Source organism: Phocoena phocoena, chromosome 15 (assembly GCF_963924675.1).
Source record: "Phocoena phocoena chromosome 15, mPhoPho1.1, whole genome shotgun sequence".
NCBI lineage: Eukaryota > Metazoa > Chordata > Mammalia > Artiodactyla > Phocoenidae > Phocoena > Phocoena phocoena.
In genome coordinates, this window is record NC_089233.1 from 59,593,648 (window position 1) to 59,620,111 (window position 26,464).

The 26,464-nt window shown below is 38.1% G+C and overlaps 1 protein-coding gene across 1 annotated transcript in view; it reads left to right on the forward strand.

Moving 5' to 3' along the window:
• Positions 1 to 26,464, forward strand: part of LOC136135390 (signal-regulatory protein beta-1-like) — a 71,255-nt gene that overhangs the window by 19,012 nt on the left and 25,779 nt on the right. Inside the window, exon 5 of the mRNA XM_065893271.1 lies at positions 497 to 617. Within this exon, the coding sequence (XP_065749343.1) occupies positions 497 to 617 (121 nt within the window). The remainder of the gene's footprint in view (positions 1 to 496; positions 618 to 26,464) is intronic.

Consider the following 26,464-nt stretch of genomic DNA (forward strand, 5'->3'; position numbering starts at 1 on the left):
TTGTTCTCACTGAGTTCGGGCTCCTCTGCATCCTCTCACAGGTGGGGTCTCTCCTACAGGCAGGAGCAGACACGCTTATGCCCTGCGAGGCCCCCTTCAGTGATCTGAGTGGGGCAGAAGCATCCAACTGACCTTCATGTCCTCTGGATTCTGCACATGTCAGGTTACTGTGACCTGCATTAAAAACACCCACCAGGGCTTCCCTGGTGGTGCAGTGGTTGAGAGTCTGCCTGCCGATGCAGGGAACGCAGGTTCATGCCCCGGTCCGGGAAGATCCCATATGCCGCGGGGAGGCTGGGCCTGTGAGCCACGGCCGCTGAGCCTGTGCATCCAGAGCCTGTGCTCCGCAACGGGAGAGGCCACAACTGTGTGAGGCCCGTGTACCGCAAAAAAAAAAAAAAAAAACAACACCCACCAGCAATTAAAGCCCCGGACCAGCGTCTACCTTAGTGGAGACACCTACAGTGTGACCAGAAGTGTGCTCATCTCTCTGCAGGCTGACAACGTGTACTCCCTTGTCCTCTGCCAAGTCAAGCACAGGTCCACACTGGTTTCCCAGAAAACCATCCAGCTAGACCAGTACCTCCATGATAAGGACATTCTCTTTGTCCAGATGGGTTAGTGCAGAGTTGGGCTTGAAGTTTCTGAACCTTAGTTTCCTCGACTGATAAATGGGATATCCCTCACTTTGTTGTGGCAAGAATTCAGTGAAGTGATACTGGTAAAGTAATTAACACATCTCTTGCTCACTAATCACAGAGAAGTGACAATTGTTATTTGTCTTTATTATTAATATTCACATCACTTCTCAGAACTCAGTTTCTTCAGCTGTAAAATGGAGAAAAAATATCTTCTGGGAATTTAATTTTATTATTATAATTTTTTTATATGAAGAGGATTTAAAGCCCTTTGTGAATGTCTAAATTTTAGATGCAATGATGATTTTTTTATCTTTACTCATATCTGGGTAAGGGCCTAATTTTCCATCCGTTTTTTTTAATTGATTTTGATTTTCTTGGCCTAGATCAATACTCGACTGGTCTGCAAATCACATTACATGAAATCCCTTCATAGTGTACCTAGTAGGAATATTAGTGATCATCTCATTGTTTACAACTCTAAAGCCCAGAGAAGGCAAGTGAGTTGTCCAAGGCTGCACAGCAGTAAAATTAATTCCTTAAATATTTATAGGACTTTAAAGTTTACAAAATATTTTCCTCATTTTTTTGCTATTATTGTGGAGGGAAACACATCATCTTACATGGATAAAATATTGATACTGATGACTCAAATGAGCACAGCACACTGTCAATATACACATTTGTATGGATTGGCTTATTTAATGTGTACAACTGCCCTGTACTGCTTATCGCATTCATGGTTTATGGAAGGAAACTGAGGTTGTAAAAAGTGAAGTCTGCCCGAGGCTGTGAAGCTGGTGAGTGAGAGACCTTTTGACATGAATTCAGGCTCTGACTGCTATTCACCAGCTGTGGGACCTCCTGCTTGTTGTTTAAGTTCTCTGAGTCTCAGTATCTTTGAGTGTAAAATAGGAAAATAATAATGCAGGGAGTATTATTATATAATTCCCTGGAGTTAGGACAATTGTTTGGAGAAGCAAAAGTCATAGATAATAAAAATATTAACAAACAAATTGATTATTTATAAATTAGCTTCCTCATTAAACCCTCCCTGCTCAACACTTCCTGCATCTCAGGTTGGGTTTCCCATCATGGAAATAACTTTCTGGGTGTCTTTCTTTGTGTTTCCCTGGAGGCACAGCCTGAAACTAGGTCTTGGGTGCAGGTGGTTGTGAGATGATTCAGTGAGGCTGGGATAAGAGATGGAGCTAGTGAGACAGGGAATAAGGGACACCCCAGAATGGGTATTATTGAACTGGGTGCCCCTGTGGGTGACTGAGGCTCAGTGCCACTGGGGACCCTCTGAGGAACTCTGTAGACTCTTCCCCAGGATTGTCCATGGAGGAGGGAGGCTGGGATGTGCCTGCATGGCATTTCACGATTGTGGAGAACTCCTGAGGCAGAGTATTGCGGAAGAGCTTCAGGAATCTGAGATAGAAGGTGGCACCACCCAGCACTGCTGCCCTGAGATCAGGTGGCTGCAGGAGGTGGTGTGGCGCCCAGAAACCCTCTGCTCTAGGGGGTGGGTCTTTCCTTGATTGAAATGTGGCAAACATCAGACCACGTTGTACAATTAGAATCCACATCCATTGCTAAGTGAAATCAGAAACTTGGCCAAGTGTATTTCAAGTAATTGATGTAAATGATATTTTAGAACTGCTGGGATCCCAAGTGAATCTTCCCACATTTAAAGATGAAACAAGAAAGAAAAAAATCTATGATCATAATGATCCTGCGGGCACTTCAAAAGATAACATTTTGATGAAAAGAGGCCCCTTAAAATTGATAGAACATTTAAATAATTTCAAATAATTTTTCAAAATTACCTTTTAAATTAAATTTTATTTTTAAAAATTTTTATTTATTTATTTATTTATTTTTAACATCTTTATTGGAGTATAATTGCTTTACAATGGTGTGTTAGTTTCTGCTTTATAACAAAGTGAATCAGCTATACATATACATATATCCCCATATCTCTTCCCTCTTGCATCTCCCACCCTCACGCCCTCCCTATCCCACCCCTCTAGGTGGTCACAAATCACCTAGCTGATCTCCCTGTGCTATGCTAGCTGCTTCCCACTAGCTATCAGTTTTCCATTTGGTAGTGTATATACATCCATGCCACTCTCTCACTTTGTCCCAGCTTACCCTTACCACTCCCCGTGTCCTCAAGTCCATTCTCTAGTAGGTCTGCGTCTTTATTCCTGTCCTGCCCCTAGGTTCTTCATGACCGTTTTTTTCTTTTTTTTAGATTCCATATATATGTGTTAGCATACTGTATTTGTTTTTCTCTTTCTGACTTACTTCACTCTGTATGACAGACTCTAGATCGATCCACCTCACTACAAATAGCTCAATTTCATTTCTTTTTATGACTGACTAATAGTCCATTGTATATATATGCCACATTGTCTTTATCCATTCACCTGTCAATGGACACTTAGGTTGCTTCCATGTCCTGGCTATTGTAAATAGAGCTGCAATGAACATTGTGGTACATGACTCTTTTTGAATTATGGATTTCTCAGGGTATATGCCCAGTAGTGGGATTCCTGTGTCGTATGGTAGTTCTATTTTTGTTTTTTTAAGGAACCTCCATACTGTTCTCCATAGTGGCCATATCAATTTAAATTCCCACTAAAAGTGGAAGAGGGTTCCCTTTTCTCCACACCACCTCCAGCATTTATTGCTTGTAGATTTTTTGATGACGGCTATTCTGACTCGTGTGAGATGATATCTCATTGTAGTTTTGATTTGCATTTCTCTAATGATTAATGATGTTGAGCATTCTTTCATGTGTTTGTTGGCAATCTATATTACTTCTTTGGAGAAATGTCTATTTAGGTCTTCTGCCCATTTTTGGATTGGTTTATTTGTTTTTTTGATATTGAGCTGCATGAGCTGCTTGTAAATTTTGGAGATTAATCCTTTGTCAGTTGCTTCATTTGCAAATAGTTTCTCTCACTCTGAGGGTTGTCTTTTGGTCTTGTTTATGGTTTCCTTTGCTGTGCAAAAGCTTTGAAGTTTCACTAGGTCCCATTTGTTTATTTTTGTTTTTTTTTCCATTTCTCTAGGAGGTGGGCCCAAAAGGATATTGCTGTGATTTATGTCATGGAGTGTTCTGCCTAAATTTTCCTCTAAGAGTTTGATAGTGTCTGGCCTTACATTTAGGTCTTTAATCCATTTTGAGTTTATTTTTGTGTATGGTGTTAGGAGGTGTTCTAATTTCATTCTTTTACATGTCCAATTTTCACAGCACCAATTATTGAAGAAGCTGTCTTTTCTCCATTGTATATTCTTGCTTCCTTTATCAAAGATAAGGTGAGCATATGTGCGTGGGTTTATCTCTGGGCTTTCTATCCTGTTCCATTGATCTATATTTCTGTTTTTGTGGCAATACCATACTGTCTTGATTACTGTAGCTTTGTAGTATAGTCCAAATTCAGGGAGCCTGATTCCACCAGCTACGTTTTTCTTTCTCAAGATTGCTTTGGCTATTCAGGGTCTTTTGTGTTTCCATACAAATTGTGAAATTTTTTATTCTTGTTCTGTGAAAAATGCCATTGGTACTTTGATAGGGATTGCATTGAATCTGTAGATTGCTTTGGATAGTATAGTCATTTTAACAATGTTGATTCTTCCAACCCAAGAACATGTTATATCTCTCCAGCTATTTGTATCATGTTTAATTTCTTTCATCAGTGTCTTATAGTTTTGTGCATACAGGTCTTTTGTCTCCTTAGGTAGGTTTATTCCTAGGTATTTTGCTCTTTTTATTGCAATGGTAAATGGGAGTGTTTCCTTAATTTCGCTTTCATATTTTTCATCATTAGTGTGTAGGAATGTAAGACATTTCTGTGCATTAATTTTGTATCCTGCAACTTTACCAAATTCATTGATTAGCTCTAGTAAGTAGTTTTTCTGGTAGCATCTTTAGGATTCTCTATGTATAGTATCATGTCATCTGCAAACAGTGACAGCTTTACTTCTTCTTTTCCAATTTGGATTCCTTTTATTTCCTTTTTCTTCTCTGATTGCTATAGCTAAAACTTCCAAAACAATGTTGAATAATAGTGGTGAGAGTGGGCATCCTTGTCTTGTTCCTGATCTTAGTAGAAATGGTTTCAATTTTTCACCATTGAGGAAGATATTGGCTGTGGGTTTGTCATATATGGCCCTTATTATGTTGAAGTAAGTTACCTCTATGCCTACTTTCTGGAAAGTTTTTATCATAAATCGGTGTTGATTTTTCTCAGAAGCTTTCTCTTTATCTATTGAGATGATCTTTTTTTTTCGTAGTACGCGGGCCTCTCACTGTTGTGGCCTCTCCAGTTGCAGAGCACAGGTTCCGGACGCGCAGGCTCAGTGGCCATGGCTCACAGGCCTAGCCACTCCACGGCATGTGGGATCATCCCGGACCAGGGCACGAACCCGTGTCCTCTACATCGGCAGGCGGACTCTCAACCACTGCACCACCAGGGAAGCCCCAGTTTGGTCATATTATTTGCAAAATATTTTCTTCCATTCAGTAGGTTGTCTTTTTGTTTTGTGAATGATTTCCTTTGCTGTGCAAAAGCTTTTAATTTTATTAGGTCCCATTTGTTTGTTTTTGCTTTTCTTTCTTTTGCTTTAGGAGCCCGTTACAAAATATACTGCTACAATTTATGTCAAAGAGTGTTCTGCCTAGGAGTTTCATGGTTTCGGGTGTTACATTTAGTTCTTTAATCAGTTACAATTTATTTTTGTGTATGGTGTGAAGGAATATTCTAATTTCATTCTTTTACATGTTGCTATCCAGTTTTCCCAGCACCACTTATTGAAGAGACTGCCTTTTCTCCATTGTATATGCTTGCATTCTTTGCCATAGATTAACTGACAGTAAGTGTGTGGGTTTATCTCTAGGCTTTCTATTCTGTTCCATTGAGCTATGTGGCTGTTTTGTGCCAATACCATGCTGTTTTGATTACTATAGCTTTGTAGTATAGTCTGAAGTAAGAAAGCATGATACTTCTAGCTTTGTTCTTTTTTCTCAAAATTGCTTTGGGAATTCAGGATCCTTTGTGGTTCCATATAAATTTTAGGATTATTTGTTCTACCTGTATGAAAAATGTCATGGGTATTTTGATAGGGATTGCATTGAATCTGTAGATTGCTTTGGGTAGTATAGTCATTTTCACAGTATTGATTCTTCCAATCCACGAACATGGTATTTCTCTCCATCTGTTTGTGCCACCTTTGATTTCTTTCATCAGTGCCTTATAGTTTTCTGAGTACAGGTCTTTTACCTCCTTAGGTAGGTTTATTCCTAGGTATTTTATTGTTTTGTTGCAATGGTGAATGGGATTGTTTCCTTAACTTCTTTTTCTGATCTTTCATTGTTAGTATAGAGGAATGTAAGAGATTTCTGTACATTAATTTTGTATCCTGCACTTTACCAAATTCATTGATTAGTTCTAGTAGTTTTCTGGTGATATCTTTTTTTTAAATTAATTAATTAATTTATTTATTTATTTTTGGCTGAGTTCAGTCTTTGCTGCTGCACCCTGACTTTCTTTAGTTGTGGTGAGCAGGGTTACTCTTCATTGCAGTACATGGGCTTCTCATTGCGGTGGCTTCTATTGTTGCAGAGCATGGGCTCTAAGCATGTGGGCTTCAGTAGTTGTAGCTTGTGGGGTGTAGAGAGCAGGCTTAGTAGTTGTGGTGCCCAGGCTTAGTTGCTCCACGGCATGTGGGATCTTCCTGAACCAGGGCACGAACCTGTGTCCCCTGCATTGGCAGGTGGAATCTTAACCACTGTGCCTCCTGGGAAGCCCTCTGGTGGCATCTTTAGGATTATCTATGTATAGTATCATGTCATCTGCAAACAGTGACAGTTTTACTTCTTCTTTTCCAATTTGTATTCCTTTTATTTCTTTTTCTTCTCTGATTGCTGTGACTAGGACTTCCAAAATGATGTTGAATAATAGTTGTAAGAGTGGCTATCCTTGTCTTGTTCCTGATCTGAGAGGAAATGCTTTCAGTGTTTCACCATTGAGAATGATGTTTGCTGTGGGTTTGTCATATATGGCCTTTATTATGTTGAGGTAGGTTCTCTCTATGCCCACTTTCTGGACAGTTTTTTATCAGAAATCGGTGTTGAATTTTGTAAAAAGCTTTTTCTGCATCTATTGAGATGATTATATTGTTTTTATTCTTCAGTTTGTTAATATGGTGTATCACATTGATTGATTTGCACATATTGAAGAATCCTTGGATCCCTGAGATAAATCCCATTTCATCATGGTATATGATACTTTTATGTGTTGTTGGATTCTGTGTGCTAGTGTTTTGTTGAGGATGTTTGCATCTATATTCATCATTGATATTGGTCTGTAATTTTCTTTTTTTATAGCATCTTTGTCAGGTTTTGGTATCAGGGTGATGGTGGCCTCAAAGAATGAGCTTGGAAGTGTTCCTTCCTCTGCAATTTTTTGGAAGAGTTTGAGAAGATGGATGTTAGCTCTTCTCTAAATGTTTGATAGAATTCACCTGTGAAGTCATCTGGTCCTGGACTTTTGTTTGTTGGAAGATTTTTAATCACAGTTTCAATTTCATTACTTGTGAATGGTCTGTTCATGTTTTCTATTACTTCCTGGTTCAGTCTGGAAGGTTATATCTTTCTAAGAATTTGTCCGTTTCTTCCAGGTTGTCTATTTCATTGGCATAGAGTTGCTTGTAGTAGTCTCTTATGATGTTTTGTATTTCTTTTCTTTTTTATTTTTTAAAGGGAACGCTATTTATTTGGCTGTTTTGGGTCTTCATTTCTGTGCAAGGGCTTTCTCTAGTTGTGGCGAGTGGGGGTCCCTCTTCATCGCGGTGTGCAGTCCTCTCACTGTCGCAGCCTCTCTTGTTGCGGAGCAGAAGCTCCAGACATGCAGGCTCAGTAGTTGTGGCTCACGGGCCTAGTTGCTCCGCAGCATGTGGGGTCTTCACAGACCAGGACTTGAACCCATGTCCCCTGCATTGGCAGGCAGATTCTCAACCACTGCACCACCAGGGAAGCCCCGATGCTTTGTATTTCTGCAGTGTCTGTTGTACCTTCTCCCTTTCCATTTCTAGTTGTATTGATTTGAGTCCTCTCTTTTTCTTGATGAGTCTGGCTAAAGTTATCAATTTGTTCATCTTCTCAAGGAACCAGTGTTTAGTTTTATTGATCTTTGCTATTGCTTTCTTTGTTTCTATTTCATTTATTTCTGCTCTGACCTTTATGATTTCTTTCCTTCTGCTACCTTTGGGTTTTGTTTGTTCTTCTTTCTCTAGTTCCTTTAGGTGTAAGGTTAGATTGTTTATTTGAGATTTTTCTTGTTTCTTGCAGTAAGATTGTAGTGCTATAAACTTGCTTCTTAGAACTGCTTTTGCTGCATCCCATCGGTTTTGACTCATCGTGTTTTCATTGTCATTTGTCTCTAGGTACTTTTTTATTTCCTCTTTGATTTCTTCAGTGATCTCTTGGTTATTCAGTAATGTGCTGTTTTTCCTCCATGTGTCTGTGTTTTTTATGTTTTTTCCCCTGTAATTTATTTCTAATCTCATAGCGTTGTGGTCAGAAAAGATGCTTAATATGATTTCAATTTTCTTAAATTTACTGAGGCTTGATTTGTGAGCCAAGATGTGATCTATCTTGGAGAATGCTCTGTGTGCACTTGATAGGAAAGTGTAATCTGCTATTTTCGGATGGAATGTCCTATAAATGTCAATTCAATCTATCTGGTCTATTGTGTCATTTAAAGCTTGTGTTTCCTTATTAATTTTCTGTCTGGATGATCTGTCCTTTGGTGTAAGTGAAGAGTTAAAATCCCCCGCTATTACTGTATTACTGTCGATTTCCTATTTTGCAGCTGTTAGAAGTTGCCTAATGTATTGAGGTGCTCCTATGTTGTGTGCATATATATTTATAATTGTTATATCTTCTTCTTGAATAGATCCCTTGATCATTATGTAGTGTTCTTCCTTGTCTTTTGTAACATTCTTTATTTTAAAGTCTATTTTATCTGATATAAGTATTGCTATCCAGCTTTCTTTTCTTTTTCTGTTTTTAAAAATAGATCTTTATTGGAGTATAATTGCTTCACATTACTGTGTTAGTTTCTGTTGTACAACAAAGTGAATCTGCCATATGCATACATATTTCCCCATATCCCCTCCCTCTTGAGCCTCCCTCCCACTCTTCCTATCCCACCTCTCTAGGCCATTGCAAAACACCAAGCCGATCTCCCTGTGCTATGCTGCTGATTCCCACTAGCTAACTATTTTACCTTTGGTAGTGTATATATGTCAGTGCTACTCTCACTTTGCCTCAGCTTCCCCTTGATTTCAATTTGCATGGAATATCTTTTTCCATCCCCTCACTTTCAGTTTATATGGGTCCTAAGGTCCTAAGTGGGTCTCTTGTGGACAGCATATATATGGATCTTGTTTATTGTTTTGGGGTTTTTTTTTTTTTTTTTTTTTATTTATTTATGGCTGTGTGGGATCTTTGTTTCTGTGCAAGGGCTTCTCTAGTTGTGGCAAGTGGAGGCCACCCTTCAACGTGGTGCGCAGGCCTCTCACTATCGCGGCCTCTCTTGTTGTGGAGCACAGGCTCCAGACGCGCAGGCTCAGTAATTGTGGCTCATGGGCCTAGTTGCTCCACGGCATGTGGGATCGTCCAAGACCAGGCCTCAAACCTGTGTCCCCTGCATTGGCAGGCAGACTCTCAACCACTGCGCCACCAGGGAAGCCTTGGATCTTGTTTCCATTCAGTGAGCCTGTGTCTTTTGGTTGGAGCATTTAATTAATTCACATTTAAGATAATTATCAATATGTATGTTCCTATTACCATTTTCTTAATTGTTTTGGATTTGTTTTTGTAGGTCCTTTTCTTCTCTTATGTTTCCCACTTAGAGAAGTTCCTTTAGTATTTGTTGTAGAGCTGGTTTGGTTGTGATTAATTCTCTTAGCTTTTGCTTGTCTGTAAAGCTTTTGATTTCTCTGTCCAATCTGAATGAAATCCTTGCCGGCTAGAGTAATCTTGGTTGTCGGTTCTTCCCTTTCATCACTTTAAATACATTGTGCCACTCCCTTCTGGCTTGTAGAGTTTCTGCTGAGAAATCAGCTGTTAACCTTATGGGAGTTCCCTTGTATGTTACTTGTTGTTTTTCCCTTGTTGCTTTTAATAATTTTTCTTTGTCTTTAATTTTTGTCAACGTAATTACTATGTGTCTTGGAGTGTTTCTCCTCAGAATTATCCTGCCAGGGACTCTCTGCACTTCCTGGACTTGGGTGGCTATTTCCTTTCCCATGTTAGGGAAGTTTTCGACTATAATCTCTTCAAATATTTTCTCAGGTCCTTTCTCTCTTTTCTCCATCTGCAATCCCTATAATGCGAATATTGGTGCATTTAATGTTGTTCCATAGGCCTCTTAGACTGTCTTCATTTCTTTTTATTCTTTTTTCTTTATTCTGTTCCATGGCAGTGAATTCCACCATTCTGTCTTCCAGGTCACTTATCCGTTCTTCTGCCTCAGTTATTCTGCTATTGATTCCTTCTAGTGTATTTTTCATTTCAATTATTTTATTGTTCATTTCTGTTTCTTTGTTCTTTAATTCTTCTAGGTGTTTGTTCTTTAATTTTTCTAGGTCTTTGTTAAACGTTTCTTGCATCTTCTCGATCTTTGCCTCATTCTTTTTCTGAGGTCCTGGATCATCTTCACTATCATTATTCTGAATTCCTTTTCTGGAAGGTTGCCTATCTGCACTTCATTTAGTTGTTTTTCTGGAGTTTTATCTTGTTCCTTCATCTGGTACATAGTCCTCTGCCTTTTCATTTTGTCTATCTTTCTGTGAATGTGGTTTTCATTCCACAGGCTGCAAGACTGTGGTTCTTCTGGCTTCTGCTGTCTGTCCTCTGGTGGATGAGTCTATCTAAGAGGCTTGTGTAAGCTTCCTGATGGGAGGGACTGGAGGTGGGTTAGAGCTGTGTGTTGCTCAGGTGGGCAGAGATCAGTAAAACTTTAATCCACTTCTCTGCTGGTGGGTGGGGCTGAGTTCCCTCCCTGGTGGTTGTTTGGCCTGAGGTGCCCTAGCACTGGAGGCTACAGCCTCTTTGGTGTAGCTAATGGCGGATTCCAGGAAATCTAATGCCAAGGAGTACTTCCCAGAACGTCTACTGCCAGTGTCCTTGTCCCTGCAGTGAGCCATAGCCACACCCCACCTCTGTAGGAGAACCTCCAACATTAGCAGGTATGTCTGGTTCAGTCTCCTGTGGGGTCCCTGCTCCTTCCCCCTGGGTGCTGATTTGCACACTAGTTTGTGTGTGTGCTCTCCAAGAGTGGAGTCTCTGTTTCTCCCAGTTCTGTTGAAGTCCTACAATTAAATCCCACTAGCCTTCAAAGTCTGATTCTCTGGGAGTTCCTTCTCCCGTTGCCAGACCCCCAGGTGGGGAAGCCTGATGTGGGGATCAGAACCTTCACTCCAGTGGGTGGACTTCTGTAGTATAATTTTTCTCCAGTTTCTGGGTCACCCACCCAGTGGTTATGGGATTTGATTTTATTGTGATTGTGTCCCTCCTACCATCTCATTGCTGCTTGTCCTTTGTCTTTGGATGTGGGGTATATTTCTTGTTGAGTTCCAGTGTCTTCCTGTCAATGATTGTTCAGCAGTTAGTTGTGATTCTGGTCCTCTTGCAAGAGGGAGTGAGCACACGTCCTTCTGCTCTGCCATCTTGAACCAATCCCTTCTTTTTCTTTTGTTATAGCATTTCCTTAAAGTCTGTTTTGTCTGATATGAGCATTGATACCCCTGTTTTCTTGGCTTTTCCATTTGTATGATTTCTCTTTCTCATCCCCTTAGTTTCAGTCTCCAAATGCATTTTAGAATCACTCTTTCAAGTTTCATGAAAAACTATTTTAGAATTATTATTTGATTACATTGAATTTATATATTAATTTGGGAAAATTGAAATCTTTTCCAATATTGAGTTTTCTCGTTCATGGATATGATATAATTCCATTTATTCCAAAGTAATTTTAAATTCATAGTTTTACAATTTTTCCCCCTAATGGTCTTATGCATCTTTAGTTACAGTTATTTTTAATAATTTCTAGTTTATGTAATCTTTAAAAATTATTATTACTGCTTTCACTAGTTTTGACTACTGATTGTAATTGAGGTAGATCATCAATATTTGATCCAGCAAGCTTACAAAACTCTCAGCATTGCTAATTGTAAGGGCATTTTTGTGTGTGTAACTCTGTTAACTTTAATCCAATCATTCAAATTAGTTTCGTCTTTATCAAAGATTCATATCCAAATGATTTATAAGACAAATAGTTCTACAAGTTCTACATATGAAAACTTGAGTCTCTCTAACCTTCTGCCATTTTCCACCTCTGAGAAGAAATGACTTTCAAATCTTTTAACTGATTATTTTAGGTTTTAATGTCAAATGTCATACAGCATGCTTCTATAGCACTTCTTGTTTTCTCACTCTTAGGCATTATTTATTGATATCTCACTATGGAAGATGGGTATGTAATGTTTTGTTACTCCTGACCTCATGACACATACACACATTTTATATCCTTATCATCCTAAAATAAGCATAGTTTTGGATAACTTAATAGACAGTGTCTATGTTATTGTATCTATGAAATTCTTAATAATAGCTGAGTTTGTAACATTCTCAGTTTTGTTTCACGTTGATCCTCTTGTGTGTATGTTTGTGTAACCACCACCATGGTCAGGATGCAGAACATTCCATGACCACAAAGTCTCCCATGTGCTAGCCCTTTAAAGTGACACATCCCCAGCAAACCAAACCTCTGGCAAATGCCATTCTGTTTTCTCCCTATATATAATTTTGAGACTGTTATATCAGTGGAATTGATATTATGAGATTGTCTTTGTTTACTCCACATACTGCCTTCAAGAGACTTTCAGTTGTTACACACATATATAGCTTATTCCTTTGTATTGCTGAGTAGTATTTCCTGCTATGGATGCACCACAGTTTGTTAAACTGTTCACTTGTTGTGAGACATTTTAATTATTTTCCAGTTTTTTGCTTTACAAAGAAATTTGCTGTAACATATCTGCACCAGTTTTGTGTGGACATAGTTTTTATTTCTCTTAGATAAATGCTTGGGAGTGTAATTTCTGGGTCCTATAACCCACTTCCTCTCCTGAAAGAAGTAGGAAACGATTCCTTTTTTAGCTACAGGTGATACAAGTTCTGAGGTCCTCATTGCACTGTGCTTTTGGGCTAAGTTTTACCAGTTATATCAATAAAGGGTTGGAATAGAAAGTCATTTCAGGAGCAGATCTAGTTCCACCCCATATTTGAGAGGCCCTGGAGAACCCTCTTCCTTGTTTCAGTTGAGTTGGTCTTTGTTGGGGTAGGTTCCAGAATGAGGCCACAAGCCAGACACATCCTAGCCTCCTGGGCTTGGGACTTTGGAACACAGCCCACAACCACAGATCCTTCTTGGGATCTGTGAGTTTGCCTGGGGCTTCCAAATAGGGGTTCACCATGAATGGAGTGAGGGGCCCAGTGGAGAGAACAGAGACCCCACATAGGGAGCAAGTTTATTTCTGTTAGGCTTGTCCAATTAGTCTGAAAATATAAGATGAGTAACTCCTCACTTTCCATCTGATTTCTCTGCCTGATTTCCATTTCACCATCTGAAGCAGGAACTGTCTGGAATCTAGAAGCAGATTAAGATCTCACAGCCATTTCACCCCATCATAGGCACTTCCTCTTACATCATTGGGAGGTGGGGCTTCCTTCCTTTCCACAGAGCACGGAAGTGCAGGTTCTCCCCAGGACACACATTTGGACAGAGCAGGCTTCCACGATGCCCATCCCTGTCTCTTTGTCCAACCATCCTCCTCGTTGCCTGCTGCTGACTCTACTGCTGGGACTCACAGGTAAGCATTCCTTGGGGTAGAATCCCCTTTCCCTGGCCCCTGGACCTCCCCCTGCCCCTGCACTTTTAGGTCTTAAATGTAAACATGGGTGTGCCACCTGGGCAGAAGTCCACAGAAGTCCAAGGACTGGGCATTATTCAAGAGCATGAAATCAGGGATCTGAGCATTTTCTCTGTGGATCCATTGCCTGCAGCTGGTTACCAGAGGCATTGAAACAGATGATGCTTCAAACACCAACAACGACAGCTTTGTGTGTATTAACTTGTTTAATCCTTGTTAATCACAGCATCCTAGTGTGGTAGCTATGACTATATCCCTGATTTGCAGATGGGGAAACTGAGGCAGGGACAGTAACTTGCCTGACATCACCTATCTAAGGCAGTGGAGCACAGGATTCTTGTCCAGGCCATACAGCTCCAGAGTTGGTTCTTTTAACCATGTTGTGCTGCTCAGCTTCTCAGAGAAGGCCAATGGAAGAAAAATCAGAAAATTCTGAGAAGGAAACAATAGATTTATCATCACCCATCATGCCACTCGAAGAACAGCAGAGTTCAAATCTTGCTCCCAAATTTTTGTCAATGATGTGTTGGATGGTTTTTCTATGTGTTAAATTTTTTTTCACTAAGCTTTTAACATGTGTGTTAATTTCATTTGATCCTCAAGACAACCAGTACACTAGCATAATAGGTTACAGTCTAATACATGTTTGTGGATGCATGTATTAACGTGTGCGTGTGTGTATATATGTGTATAAGTGGGTGTGAGGAATTGTTCCCAGACACATTGGATTTCAAAAAGACTTCCTTATTTTTCCCTTAAATCATTTGTCAGTGTACATGAGATGACATGATCAGATGTTTAGTCTTTGCTGTATTTCAGCAACATCCCTCCTTTTCTACTTCTCTATAAATCTACCCCTTACCCACACCCAAGACAAGAAAACTCTCCTGGTAAATGAGTAGAATTTTGTGCATTACTATCTTGGAGTCCACTCTTCCATGCTGGATAGGGGTGAGGAAGAAAAGGGGGTATCAAAGACACAGAGACTCTTGCCTATATGACCTATATATTCATATCCATATCTGTATCTATATTTATATCCATATCTATAACTATCTATAGCTATATCATTGAATGCTAGTTGAAGCCTCCGTGCTTCAAGAAATCTAATGAGTAATAACTATTCATTTTCTTGAACACTCATCGTATGCCAGACACTGCTGGAAATCCCCACAGCTGTTAACTCATGTAATCATTATATCCAAGCTCGATCCTCTTGTCACCCCTACCTTACAGATAAGAAAACTGAGCAAGGAGAAGTTCAAGGTCACTCAGTGGTACATGGCAGAGGTATGATTTGAACTCAAGCAATCTCATACTAGAGCTCATGATTTTAACAATTGCTCTTCTTGATACTGTGGCCCTGCTTCCATCCCATGAGATTTCTTCAGTTTCTACCAATGGGTGTGTAGAAGGGTGGAGTGTGGGGAAGAGGGTTTGTGGTTTGCCTTTTTCTGGGCTCTTCTGCTTCCTGCATACATGCAAGTTCCTTTTTGTTTTTCACCAACTCATCTACATGGGAAATGCAGTTTCTGACATAATTTTCACGGACATTACCCACTTAGAATTAAATGCCTCAGGGGGATGTCACACTGGGCAATTCCCACAACATACATATATTTGTAGAGTTCCTATATGCCAGGAACTCTTACAGGAATGTGGGGTGCCTTGGTGAATAAAAGTCAAAGTAGTTGCCTGCATGGGTACTTATCTTAGTGGAAGATCTGACAATAAACAATAGACTTATAATTAAGTAAATAATGTAGTATATTAGAAAGTGATAAGTGTTAAAAAAAAAAAAAAAGAGTAGCCGGATGACAGAATTTGGAGAATCTGTAGCATGGGATGTATTTTAAACCTGGTAGTCTTTTTGCGGGGGGGGCGGGGGGAGCATCACTTAGAATGGGAAATGTAAGCCAAGATTGAAAGAAGGTTCTGCAGTGAGCCATGTGGTTATCTAGGGGAGGAGACTTCCTGACAGGAAACAGCATGTGCAAAGGTCCTGAAAGTAGAATCATCCTCCTGTGTTGAAGGATTTGGGCTTTTGCTCTGAGTGAAATCGTTGCTATTGCAAAGTTTTGAAGGGAGAAGTGACATGATCTAACATGAGTTTTAATTTATTCTAGCATTTCGTTGAGAATAGACTGCAGAGGACACAGACAGAGGCAACTAGAGCATTTGAGGTCATGACATTCATTCATACTCTCCTGGAGAGTACCTAGGAGAGATAAGAGAAGGAGTTCAGCTTCTGGATGCACGCCGAAGAGGAGGCAACAGGATTTCTTGATGTGTAGGATTTGTGGTGGGAGAGGAAAGCTCCAGGGTTTTCAGACCTAAGCATCTGGAAGAAGAAAGGGGATTCAGGTGAGATATAGAGGGTGTAGGGGAAATTCAGTTCAGTTTTAGATGTGTTAACTGTGGGATGTTTATTTCTATCCAAAGAAGATGATGAGTGGATAGTTGGACATACAAGTCCAGAGTTCAGGGGAAAGGCCTAGACCAGAGAGGTAATAGGAGAATTATTGATACACAGATTGTAGAGGTTTTGCTATCTCCTGGCTCCTCTCAACCCTCTGATCCCTCTTTGCTCCTCCTCTCCTTTCATTTCTCCCTCCAACGTTCTTTCATACTTCTTCCCATTTTTGTCTTAGCAGTTCAGCTTCCCTGACCTCACTCTTCTTCTCCAGACTTAAAAACCCAAATCACTTGATATTCTTGACACATCACAGGACCTGCCCTGTAATAGCATGTGCCCTCCTTAGGTGGCATGATTGGTTAGAAACAGTGCTTAGTGGGTGGGTTTACCAGCTCACACTCTGCAAAGGTGAACCACAAATTTTCTCCCTAAGGAGTAGGGAAGAAATAGAAAAGAACACAGGATTTGCTTGTGGCGCCACAACAGCCTGCTCCTCTGGTTTATATCTCTGCAGTTAGACCCATGCCTGTTTAATAGGACATTTCAGAGAAGATGGAATGTGTTTACATTTCTCTGTATCTCCAGAAACTTGTTAGTCAGCGAGGCTGTGAAATCAACCTGGAAAACTTGCAACTGTAGTTAAATGATTGGCCCAGCAGTGACTTATGTCCCTTAAACTCATAATTCATTGTCCAAACATAGTCAACCACCCACAATTCTTTTTAAAACACGATTTTGGAGTTTACTGTTTCCTTGCTTGCCTCCATGGTTCCATCTCCCCATTCACTTGTAGGTTTTTCAAATGTATCAGCGTTCAGAACCACACATTTTATTTCCTTTTGAGCTATTTAGTCCAATTCAAAGGCTCTGCATGGGACAGTCATCTTATTTCGGTTCACATCTTTTATTGCAGTGAAATATACATAACATGAAATTTACCATTTTAACTATTTTGAAGGTTACAAAGTGGCACTATGTTCCTTCACAATGTTGTGAAGCCATCACCAGTATACGTTTCCAGAACTTTTTCAACATCTGTAGCAGAAACTCTGTATCCATTAAGCTAGAACTCCCCAGTTCTCCTTCCCTGCAGCCACTGGTAACCGGTATTCTACTTTTTCTCTGTGAATTTGCCTATTCTATGGACTTCCTATAAGTGGAATCATCTATTTTCCTTTTGAATCTAGCTTATTTCACTGAGCATATTTTTAATGTTCATATATGCTGTGGAAGGTGTCAGAATATCATTGTTTTTTAGGGCTGAAATATATTGAATATATTTCATACATATTTCATATATATTTATGTGTATATATACATCACATTTTGTTTATCCTTTCATCCATTAATGGAATTTTGGGTTGTTTATACTACCCCTTTTTATTGAAATATAGGTGCTGAAAAATATTATATACATTACAGGTGTACAATACAGTGATTCACAATTTTTAAAGGTTATACTCCATTTATAGTTATAAAATATTGATACCTTTCTGGTGTTGTACAGTATATCCTTGTAGCTTGTTTTATATATAATAATTTGTAACTCTGAATCACCTACACCTATATGGCCCCTCCCACCTTCCCTCTCCCTGCTGGTAACCACTAGTTTTTTCTCTATGTCTGTGAGTCTGTTTCTTTCTTGTTATATTAACTAGTTTGTTGTATTCTTTAGATCCCACATATAAGTGATATCATACAGTATTTGTCTTTGTCTGACTTACGTCACTTAGCACAATGCCTTCCAAGTCCATCCATGTTGCTGCAAATTTTCATTCTTTCTTACAGCTGAGTTGTATTCCGTTTATATACACACACACACACCACATTTTCCTTATACATTCATCAGTTGATGAAATTTTGGGTTGTTTCTACTACCTTTTGTTATTGAGAATAATGGTACTATGAACATTGATGGACAATTGTATGCATGAACTTCTGCTTTTAATTATTTAGGGTGTACACCTAAGAGTGGATTTATTGGATCATATAATAAATTCTAGGTTTAACTTAAGAAAATAACAAAGAGTTTAAAAAACTTTTTAAAAAACACTAGTGTTTCCACCGAGATTCTACCATTTTTGCACTCCTATCAGCAATGCACAAGAGTTTCACTTTCTCAACATTTTACCAACCCTTATTTTCACTTGTTTTGTTTTGTTTTGTTTTTGGTAACGGCCATCCTACAGGATATGTAGGGGTATCTCACTGTGGTTTTAATTTGCATTTTCCCAATTATTAGTAATGTTGAACATTGTTTCACATGCTTATTGACCATCTGTATATCTTCTTTAGAGAAACATCTATTCAATTCTTTTGTTCATTTTAAAATTGAGTTGTTATTTTGTTGCTGAATAGTAGGATTTCTTTAAGTATTCTTGATACATATCCCTTATGAGATATATGCTTTGCAAATGTTTTCTCTCATTCTGTAAATTGTCTTTTCACTCTCTTGAGAGTATCCCCTGATGCAGGAAAGTTTTAATCTTGATGAAGTCAAGATTAAAATTTCTAAAATATTCTTTTGCTGCCTTCGGTGTCATATCCAAGAAAGTATTGCCAAATTCAATGTCATGTTTCACCTGTGAGTTTTTCTCAGAATTTTATAATTTTAGCTCTTACATTTAGGTCTTTGATTATACACCATTTTTGTATATGGTGTAAGGTAATGATCAGCTTCATTCTTTTGCATGTGAATATCAAGTTTCCTCAGATTCATGTATTGAAAACACTGTTCTTTGTCCATTGAATGATCTTGACACCCTTATTAAAAATCACTTGACTAAAAAAAAATAAAAATAAAAAAAAAAATCACTTGACTATATATGTGAGGGTTTATTTCTAGGTTCTCTATTCATTGCCATTGGTCTATATATGTTTCTTAATGTGAGTACCACACTATTTTGATTATTGTAGCTTTGTATTAAGTTTTAAATCTGGAAATGTGACTCCACAAATTATGTGCTTCTTTTTCAAGATTGTTTGCTGAATTGAGGTTCCTTGAGATTTCATATGAAATTAGAATGGGGCATTCTAGTTCTGCAAAAAACAGTCTTTGAGATTTTAATAGGGATTGTATAGAATGTTGTCATTTCTTCAGGTAATATTGACATTTTAACAATATTAAGTCTCCCAATCCATAATAACAGGATGTTTTGTTCATTTATTAATGTCTTCTTTAAGTTCTTTCAGCAATGTTTTGTGCTTTTTGATGCACTAGTCTTTCATTTCCATGGTGAAATTTACTCCTAAGTATTTTACACTTTTTGTAGCTATTACAAATGAAATTGCTAGCTTAACTCCCTTTTTGGATTGTTTGTCACTAGTGTGTAGAAAAGCAACTGATTTTTGTGTGTTGACTTTATATCTCAAAAATTTGCTGGATTTATTTATTAACTCTAATGCTTTTAAATGTTGGAATCTTTAGAACTGCTACATAAAAATTCATGTCATGTACAAACAAGAGAGTTTTACTTTTTTCTTTCCAATTTGAATGCCTTTTATATATTTTTCCTGCCTAATTGCTTTTGCTGGAACTTCCATTATTATGTTGACTAGAAGTGGCAAAAGTGGGCATCTTTGTTCTATTCCTGAGCTTAGGGGAAAAGCTTACAGAATTTCACCATCAACTAGGCTGTTAGCTGTGGGTTTTTCACATATGACTTCATTTATTGTACAATTTTCCATCTATTCCTAGTTTTTTGATTGTTTTTATCATGGAAAATGTTGACTTTTATTAAATGCTTGTTTTGCATCAGATGAGATGATCTTTTTTCCTCTTTATTCTATTAAAGTGGTAAAATGAATTGTTTGATTTTCATATATTGAACCATTTTCACAATAAATCCCAGTTGGTAATGGTGCATAATTCTTTTAATATGCTATTGAATTGGGTTTGATAACATTTTGTTGATGATTGTTGCATCAATAGTCATAAAAGATATTGGTCTGTATTTTCTTCTTATGCCTTTGTCTGGCTTTGGTGTCAGAATAATGCGGAGAATGAGTTTTAATAGGCTCTGAAAAAATTAAGAAGTCTTCCTTCCTCTTCACTTTTTTGGAAGTGTTTGAGGAGGAATAATGTTAGTTTTCTTCAAAACTTTGGGAGAATTCAGCAGTGAAGCCAAGTGGTCCTGGGTTTTCTTTCTTGGGAGCTTTTTGATTACTGATTGAATCTCATTGCTAGTTATAGGACTACTCTGATTTTATATTTCTTCATAATTCAGCCTTGGTGTAGTGTATTTCTAGAAATTGGTCCATTTTATCTAGGTTATCCAAGTTCTTGGTGTTTAATAATTCATAGTACTCCTTTATAATCATTTTTATCTCTGTAAAATTATTAGTATGTTCTTTTATTTCTGATTTTCGTTATTTGGGCCTTCTCTCTCTCTTTCTCCCTGTTCTTTTTTTTCTTAGTCAATCTAGCTAAAATTTTGTCAATTGTATTAATCTTTTTGAAGAACCACTATTGTTTTTGCAGATTTTCTCTGCTTTTTTTAAAATTCACATTATATTTTTCTCTTCACTAATCTTGACTATTTCCTTTCCTTTCTAGCTTTGGGTTTGGGGTTTACTTTAATCTTCTTTCTCTAGCTTCTTATGGTGTATAGTAAAATTACTGTTTTGTGATCTTTTCTTAAATGTCTGCATTTTAGGCCATAAATTTCCCTTTAGGGTTGCTTTCTGTGCATCTCACACGTTTTGGTGTTATGTGTTTATGTTTTCATTTTTCTCCAGGCATTCTAATATCCCTTTTGATTTCTTCTTTGACTACTTTTTTTTTTTTTTTTTTTTTTTGCGGTACGTGGGTCTCTCACTGTTGTGGCCTCTCCCATTGCGGAGCACAGGCTCCAGACGCACAGGATCAGTGGCCATGGCTCACAGGCCCAGCCACTCCACGGCATGTGGGGTCTTCCCGAACCGGGGCATGAACCCGTGTCCCCTGCATCGGCAGGCGGACACTCAACCACTGTGCCACCAGGGAAGCCCTGACCTACTGATTTTTTAAGAGAAGGTTGTTTGATTTCTATGTATTTGTGAATATTTTATTTCATCTTCTGTCATTGATCTAGTTTAATTTTACAAACTATTTGACCAGTGCACTGCTTGAATAGCCCTTCTTCAGCTTCCAATAAGTTGACTTGTCATTCATCCTGTGTGACAATGACACATACATAGAGTTTTCTTTTTTTTTTTTTTATTGGAGTACATCTTTATTGGAGTACAATTGCTTTACGATGGTGTGTTAGTTTCTGCTGTACAACAAAATGAATCAGTTATATATATACATATGTTCCCATATCTCTTCCCTCTTGCGTCTCCCTCCCTCCCACCCTCCCTATCGCACCCCTCCAGGCGGTCACAAAGCACCGAGCTGATCTCCCTGTGCTATGCGGCTGCTTCCCACTAGCTATCTACCTTAAGTTTGGTAGTGTATATATGTCCATGCCTCTCTCTCACTTTGTCACAGTTTACCCTTCCCCCTCCCCATATCTTCAAGTCCATTCTCTAGTAGGTCTGTGTCTTTATTCCTGTTTTACCCCTAGGTTCCTCATGAAATTTTTTTCCTTAAATTCCATATATATGTGTTAGCATACAATATTTGTCTCTCTCTTTCTGACTTACTTCACCCTGTATGACAGACTCGAGGTCTATCCACCTTATTACAAGTAGCTCAATTTCGTTTCTTTTTATGGTTGAGTAATATTCCATTGTATATATGTGCCACATCTTCTTTATCCATTCATCCGATGATGGGCACTTAGGTTGTTTCCATCTCCAGGCTATTGTCAATAGAACTGCAATGAACATTTTGCTACAGGACTCTTTTTGAATTATGGTTTTCTCAGGGTATATGCCCAGTAGGGGGATTGCTGGATCATATGGTAGTTCTATTTGTAGTTTTTTATGGAACCTCCATACTGTTCTCCAAAGTGGCTGTATCAATTTACATTCCCACCAGCAGTGCAAGAGTGTTCCCTTTTCTCCACACCCTCTCCAGCATTTATTGTTTGTGGCTTTTTTGATGATGACCATTCTGACTGGTGTAAGATGATATCTCATTGTAGTTTTGATTTGCATTTCTCTAATGATTAGTGATGTTGAGCATTCCTTCATGTGTTTGTTGGCAGTCTGTATATCTTCTTTGGGAAAATGTCTATTTAGGTCTTCTACCTATTTTTGAATTGGGTTGTTTGGTTTTTGTTATTAACCTGCATGAGCTGCTTATAAATTTTGGAGATTAATCCTTTGTCAATTGCTTCATTTGCAAAAATTTTCTCCCATTCTGAGTGTTGTCTTTTGGTCTTGCTTATGGTTTCCTTTGCTGTGCAAAAGCCTTTAAGTTTCATTAGGTCCCATTTGTTTATTTTTGTTTTTATTTCCATTTCTCTAGGAGGTAGGTAAAAAAGGATCTTACTGTAATTTATGTCATAGAGTGTCCTGCCTATGTTTTCCTCTAAGAGTTTGATAGTTTGTGGCCTTACATTTAGCTCTTTAATCCATTTTGAGCTTATTTTTGTGTATGGTGTTAGGGAGTGATCTAATCTCATAGTTTTATATGTACCTGTCCAGTTTTCCCAGCACCACTCATTGAAGAGGCTGTCCTTTCTCCACTGTACATTCCTGCCTCCTTTATCAAAGATAAGGTGACCATATGTGTGTGCGTTTATCTCTGGGCTTTCTATCCTGTTCCATTGATCTATTTTTCTGTTTCTGTGCCAGTACCATACTGTCTTGATTACTGTAGCTTTGTAGTATAGTCTGAAGTCAGGGAGCATGATTCCTCCAGCTCTGTTTTTCGTTCTCAAGATTGCTTTGGCTATACGGGGTCTTTTGTGTTTCCATACAAATTGTGAAATTGTTTGTTCTAGTTCTGTGAAAAATGCCAGTGGTAGTTTGATAGGGATTGCATTGAATCTGTAGATTGCTTTGGGTAGTAGAGTCATTTTCACAATGTTGATTCTTCCAATCCAAGAAGATGGTATAGCTCTCCATCTATTTATATCATCTTTAATTTCTTTCATCAGTGTCTTATAATTTTCTGCATACAGGACTTTTGTCTCCTTAGGTAGGTTTCTTCCTAGATATTTTATTCTTCTTGTTGCAATGGTAAATGGGAGTGTTTTCTTGATTTCACTTTCAGATTTTTCATCATTAGTGTATAGGAATGCCAGAGATTTCTGTGCATTAATTTTGTTTCCTGCTACTTTACCAGATTCATTGATTAGCTCTAGTAGTTTTCTGGTAACATCTTTAGGATTCGCTATGTATAGTATCATGTCATCTGCAAATAGTGACAGCTTTACTTCTTCTTTTCCGATTTGGATTCCTTTTATTTCCTTTTCTTCTCTGATTGCTGTGGCTAAAACTTCCAAAACTATGTTAAATAAGAGTGGTGAGAGTGGGGAACCTTATCTCGTTCCTGATCTTAGTGGAAATGCCTTCAGTTTTTCACCATTGAGGACGATGTTGGCTGTGGGTTTGTCATATATGACCTTTATTATGTTGAGTCAAGTGCCCTCTATGCCTACTTTCTGCAGGGATTTTATCATAAATGGGTGTTGAATTTTGTTGAAAGCTTTCTCTGCATCTATTGAGATGACCATATGGTTTTTCTCCTTCAATTTGTTAATATGGTATATCACATTGATTGATTTGCATATATTGAAGAATCCTTGAATTCCTGGAATAAACCGCTCTTGATCATGGTGTATGATCCGTTTAATGTGCTGTTGGATTCTGTTTGCTTGTATTTTGTTGAGGATTTTTGCATCTATGTTCATCAGTGATATTGGTCTGTAGTTTTCTTTCTTTGTGACATCCTTGTCTGGTTTAGGTATCAGCGTGATGGTGGCCTCGTAGAATGAGTTTGGGAGTGTTCGTCCCTCTGCTATATTTTGGAAGAGTTTGAGACGGATAGGTGTTAGCTCTTCTCTAAATGTTTGATAGAATTCACCTGTGAAGTCATCTGGTCCTGTGCTTTTTTTGTTGGAAGATTTTTAATCAGAATTTCAATTTCAGTGTTTGTGATTGGTCTGTTCCTATTTTCTATTTCTTCCTGATTCAGTCTTGGCAGGATGTGCCTTTCTAAGAATTTGTCCATTTCTTCCAGGTTGTCCACTTTATTGGCATAGAGTTGATTGTAGTAATCTCTCATGATCTTTCGTATTTCTGCAGTGTCAGTTGTTACTTCTACTTTTTCATTTCTAATTCTATTGATTTCAGTCTTCTCCCTTTTTTTCTTGATGAGTCTGGCTAATAGTTTATCAATTTTGTTTATCTTCTCAAAGAACCAGCTTTTAGTTTCATTGATCTTTGCTATCATTTCCTTCATTTCTTTTTCATTTATTTCTGATCTGATTTTTATGATTTCTTTCCTTCTGCTAACTTTGGGGTTTTTTTGTCCTTCTTTCTCTAATTGCTTTAGGTGCAAGGTTAGGTTGTTTATTCGAGATGCTTCCTGTTTCTTAAGGTATGACTGTATTGCTATAAACTTCCCTCTTAGAACTGCTTTTGCTGCATCCCATAGATTTTGGGTTGTCGTGTCTCCATTGTCATTTGTTTCTAGGTACTTTTTTGTTTCCTCTTTGATTTCTTCAGTGATCACTTCGTTATTAAGTAGTGTATTGTTTAGCCTCCGTGTGTTTATATTTTTTACAGATCTTTTCCTGTAATTGATATCTAGTCTCATAGCGTTGTGGTTGGAAATGATACTTGATACAATTTCAATTTTCTTAAATTTACCAAGGCTTGATTTGTGACACAAGATGTGATCTATCCTGGAGAATGCTCGATGAGCACTAGAGAAAAATGTGTAATCTGTTGTTTTGGGATGGAATGTCCTATATATATCAATTAAGTCCATTTTGTTTAATGTATCATTTAAAGCTTGTGTTCCCTTATTTACTTTCATTTTGGATGATCTGTCCATTGGTGAAAGTGGGGTGTTAAAGTCCCCTACTATGAATGTGTTACTGTAAATTTCCCCTTTTATGGCTGTTAGTATTTGCCTCATGTATTGAGGTGCCCCTATGTTGGGTGCATAAATATTTACAATTGTTATATCTTCTTCTTGGATCAATCCCTTGGTCATTATGTAATGTCCTTCGTTGTCTCTTCTAATAGTCTTTATTTTAAAGTCTATTTTGTATGATATGAGAATTGCTACTCCAGCTTTCTTCTGGTTTCCATTTGCATGAAATATCTTTTTCCATCCCCTTACTTTCAGTCTGTATGTGTCTCTAGGTCTGAAGTTGGTCTCTTTTAGACAGAAAATATATGGGTCTTGTTTTTGTATCCATTCAGCCAATCTGTGTCTTTTGGTGGTAGCATTTAGTCCATTTACCTTTAAGGTAATTATCAATATGTACGTTCCTATTCCCATTTTCTTAATTGTTTTGGATTTGTTATTGTAGGTCTTTTCCTTCTCTTGTGTTTCTTGCCTAGAGAAGTTCCTTTAGCAGTTGTTGTAGAGCTGGTTTGGTGGTGCTGAACTCTCTCAGCGTTCGCTTGTCTGTAAAGGTTTTAATTTCTCCATCAAATCTGAATGAGATCCTTGTTGGGTAGAGTAATCTTGGTTGCAGATTTTTCTCCTTCATCATTTTAAATATGTCCTGCCAGTCCCTTCTGGCTTGCAGAGTTTCTGCTGAAAGATCAGCTGTTAACCTTATGGGGATTCCCTTGTGTGTTATTTGTTGTTTTACCCTTCCTGCTTTTAATATGTTTTCTTTGTTTTTAATTTTTGACAGTTTGATTAATATGTGTCTTGGCGTGTATCTCCTTGTATTTATCCTGTATGGGACCCTCTGTGCTTCCTGGACTTGATTAACTATTTCCTTTCCCATATTAGGGAAGTTTTCAACTATAATCTCTTCAAATATTTTCTCAGTCCCTTTCTTTTTCTCTTCTTCTTCTGGAACCCCTATAATTCGAATGTTGGTGCATTAATGTTGTCCCAGAGGTCTCTGAGACTGTCTTCAGTTCTTTTCATTCTTTTTTCTTTATTCTCCTCTGCAGTAGTTATTTCCAGTATTTTATCTTCCAGGTCACTTATCCGTTCTTCTGCCTCATTTATTCTGCTATTGATCCCATCTAGAGTATTTTTCATTTCATTTATTGAGTTGTTCATCATTGTTTGTTTCATCTTTAGTTCTTCTAGGTCCTTGTTAAATGTTTCTTGCATTTTGTCTCTTCTATTTCCAAGATTTTGGATCATCTTTGCTATCATTATTCTGAATTCTTTTTCAGGTAGACTGCCTATTTCCTCTTCATTTGTTAGGTCTGGTGGGTTTTTATCTTGCTCCTTCATCTCTTGTGTGTTTTTCTGTCTTCTCATTTTGCTTATCTTACTGTGTTTGGGGTCTCCATTTTGCAGGCTGCAGGTTCGTAGTTCCCGTTG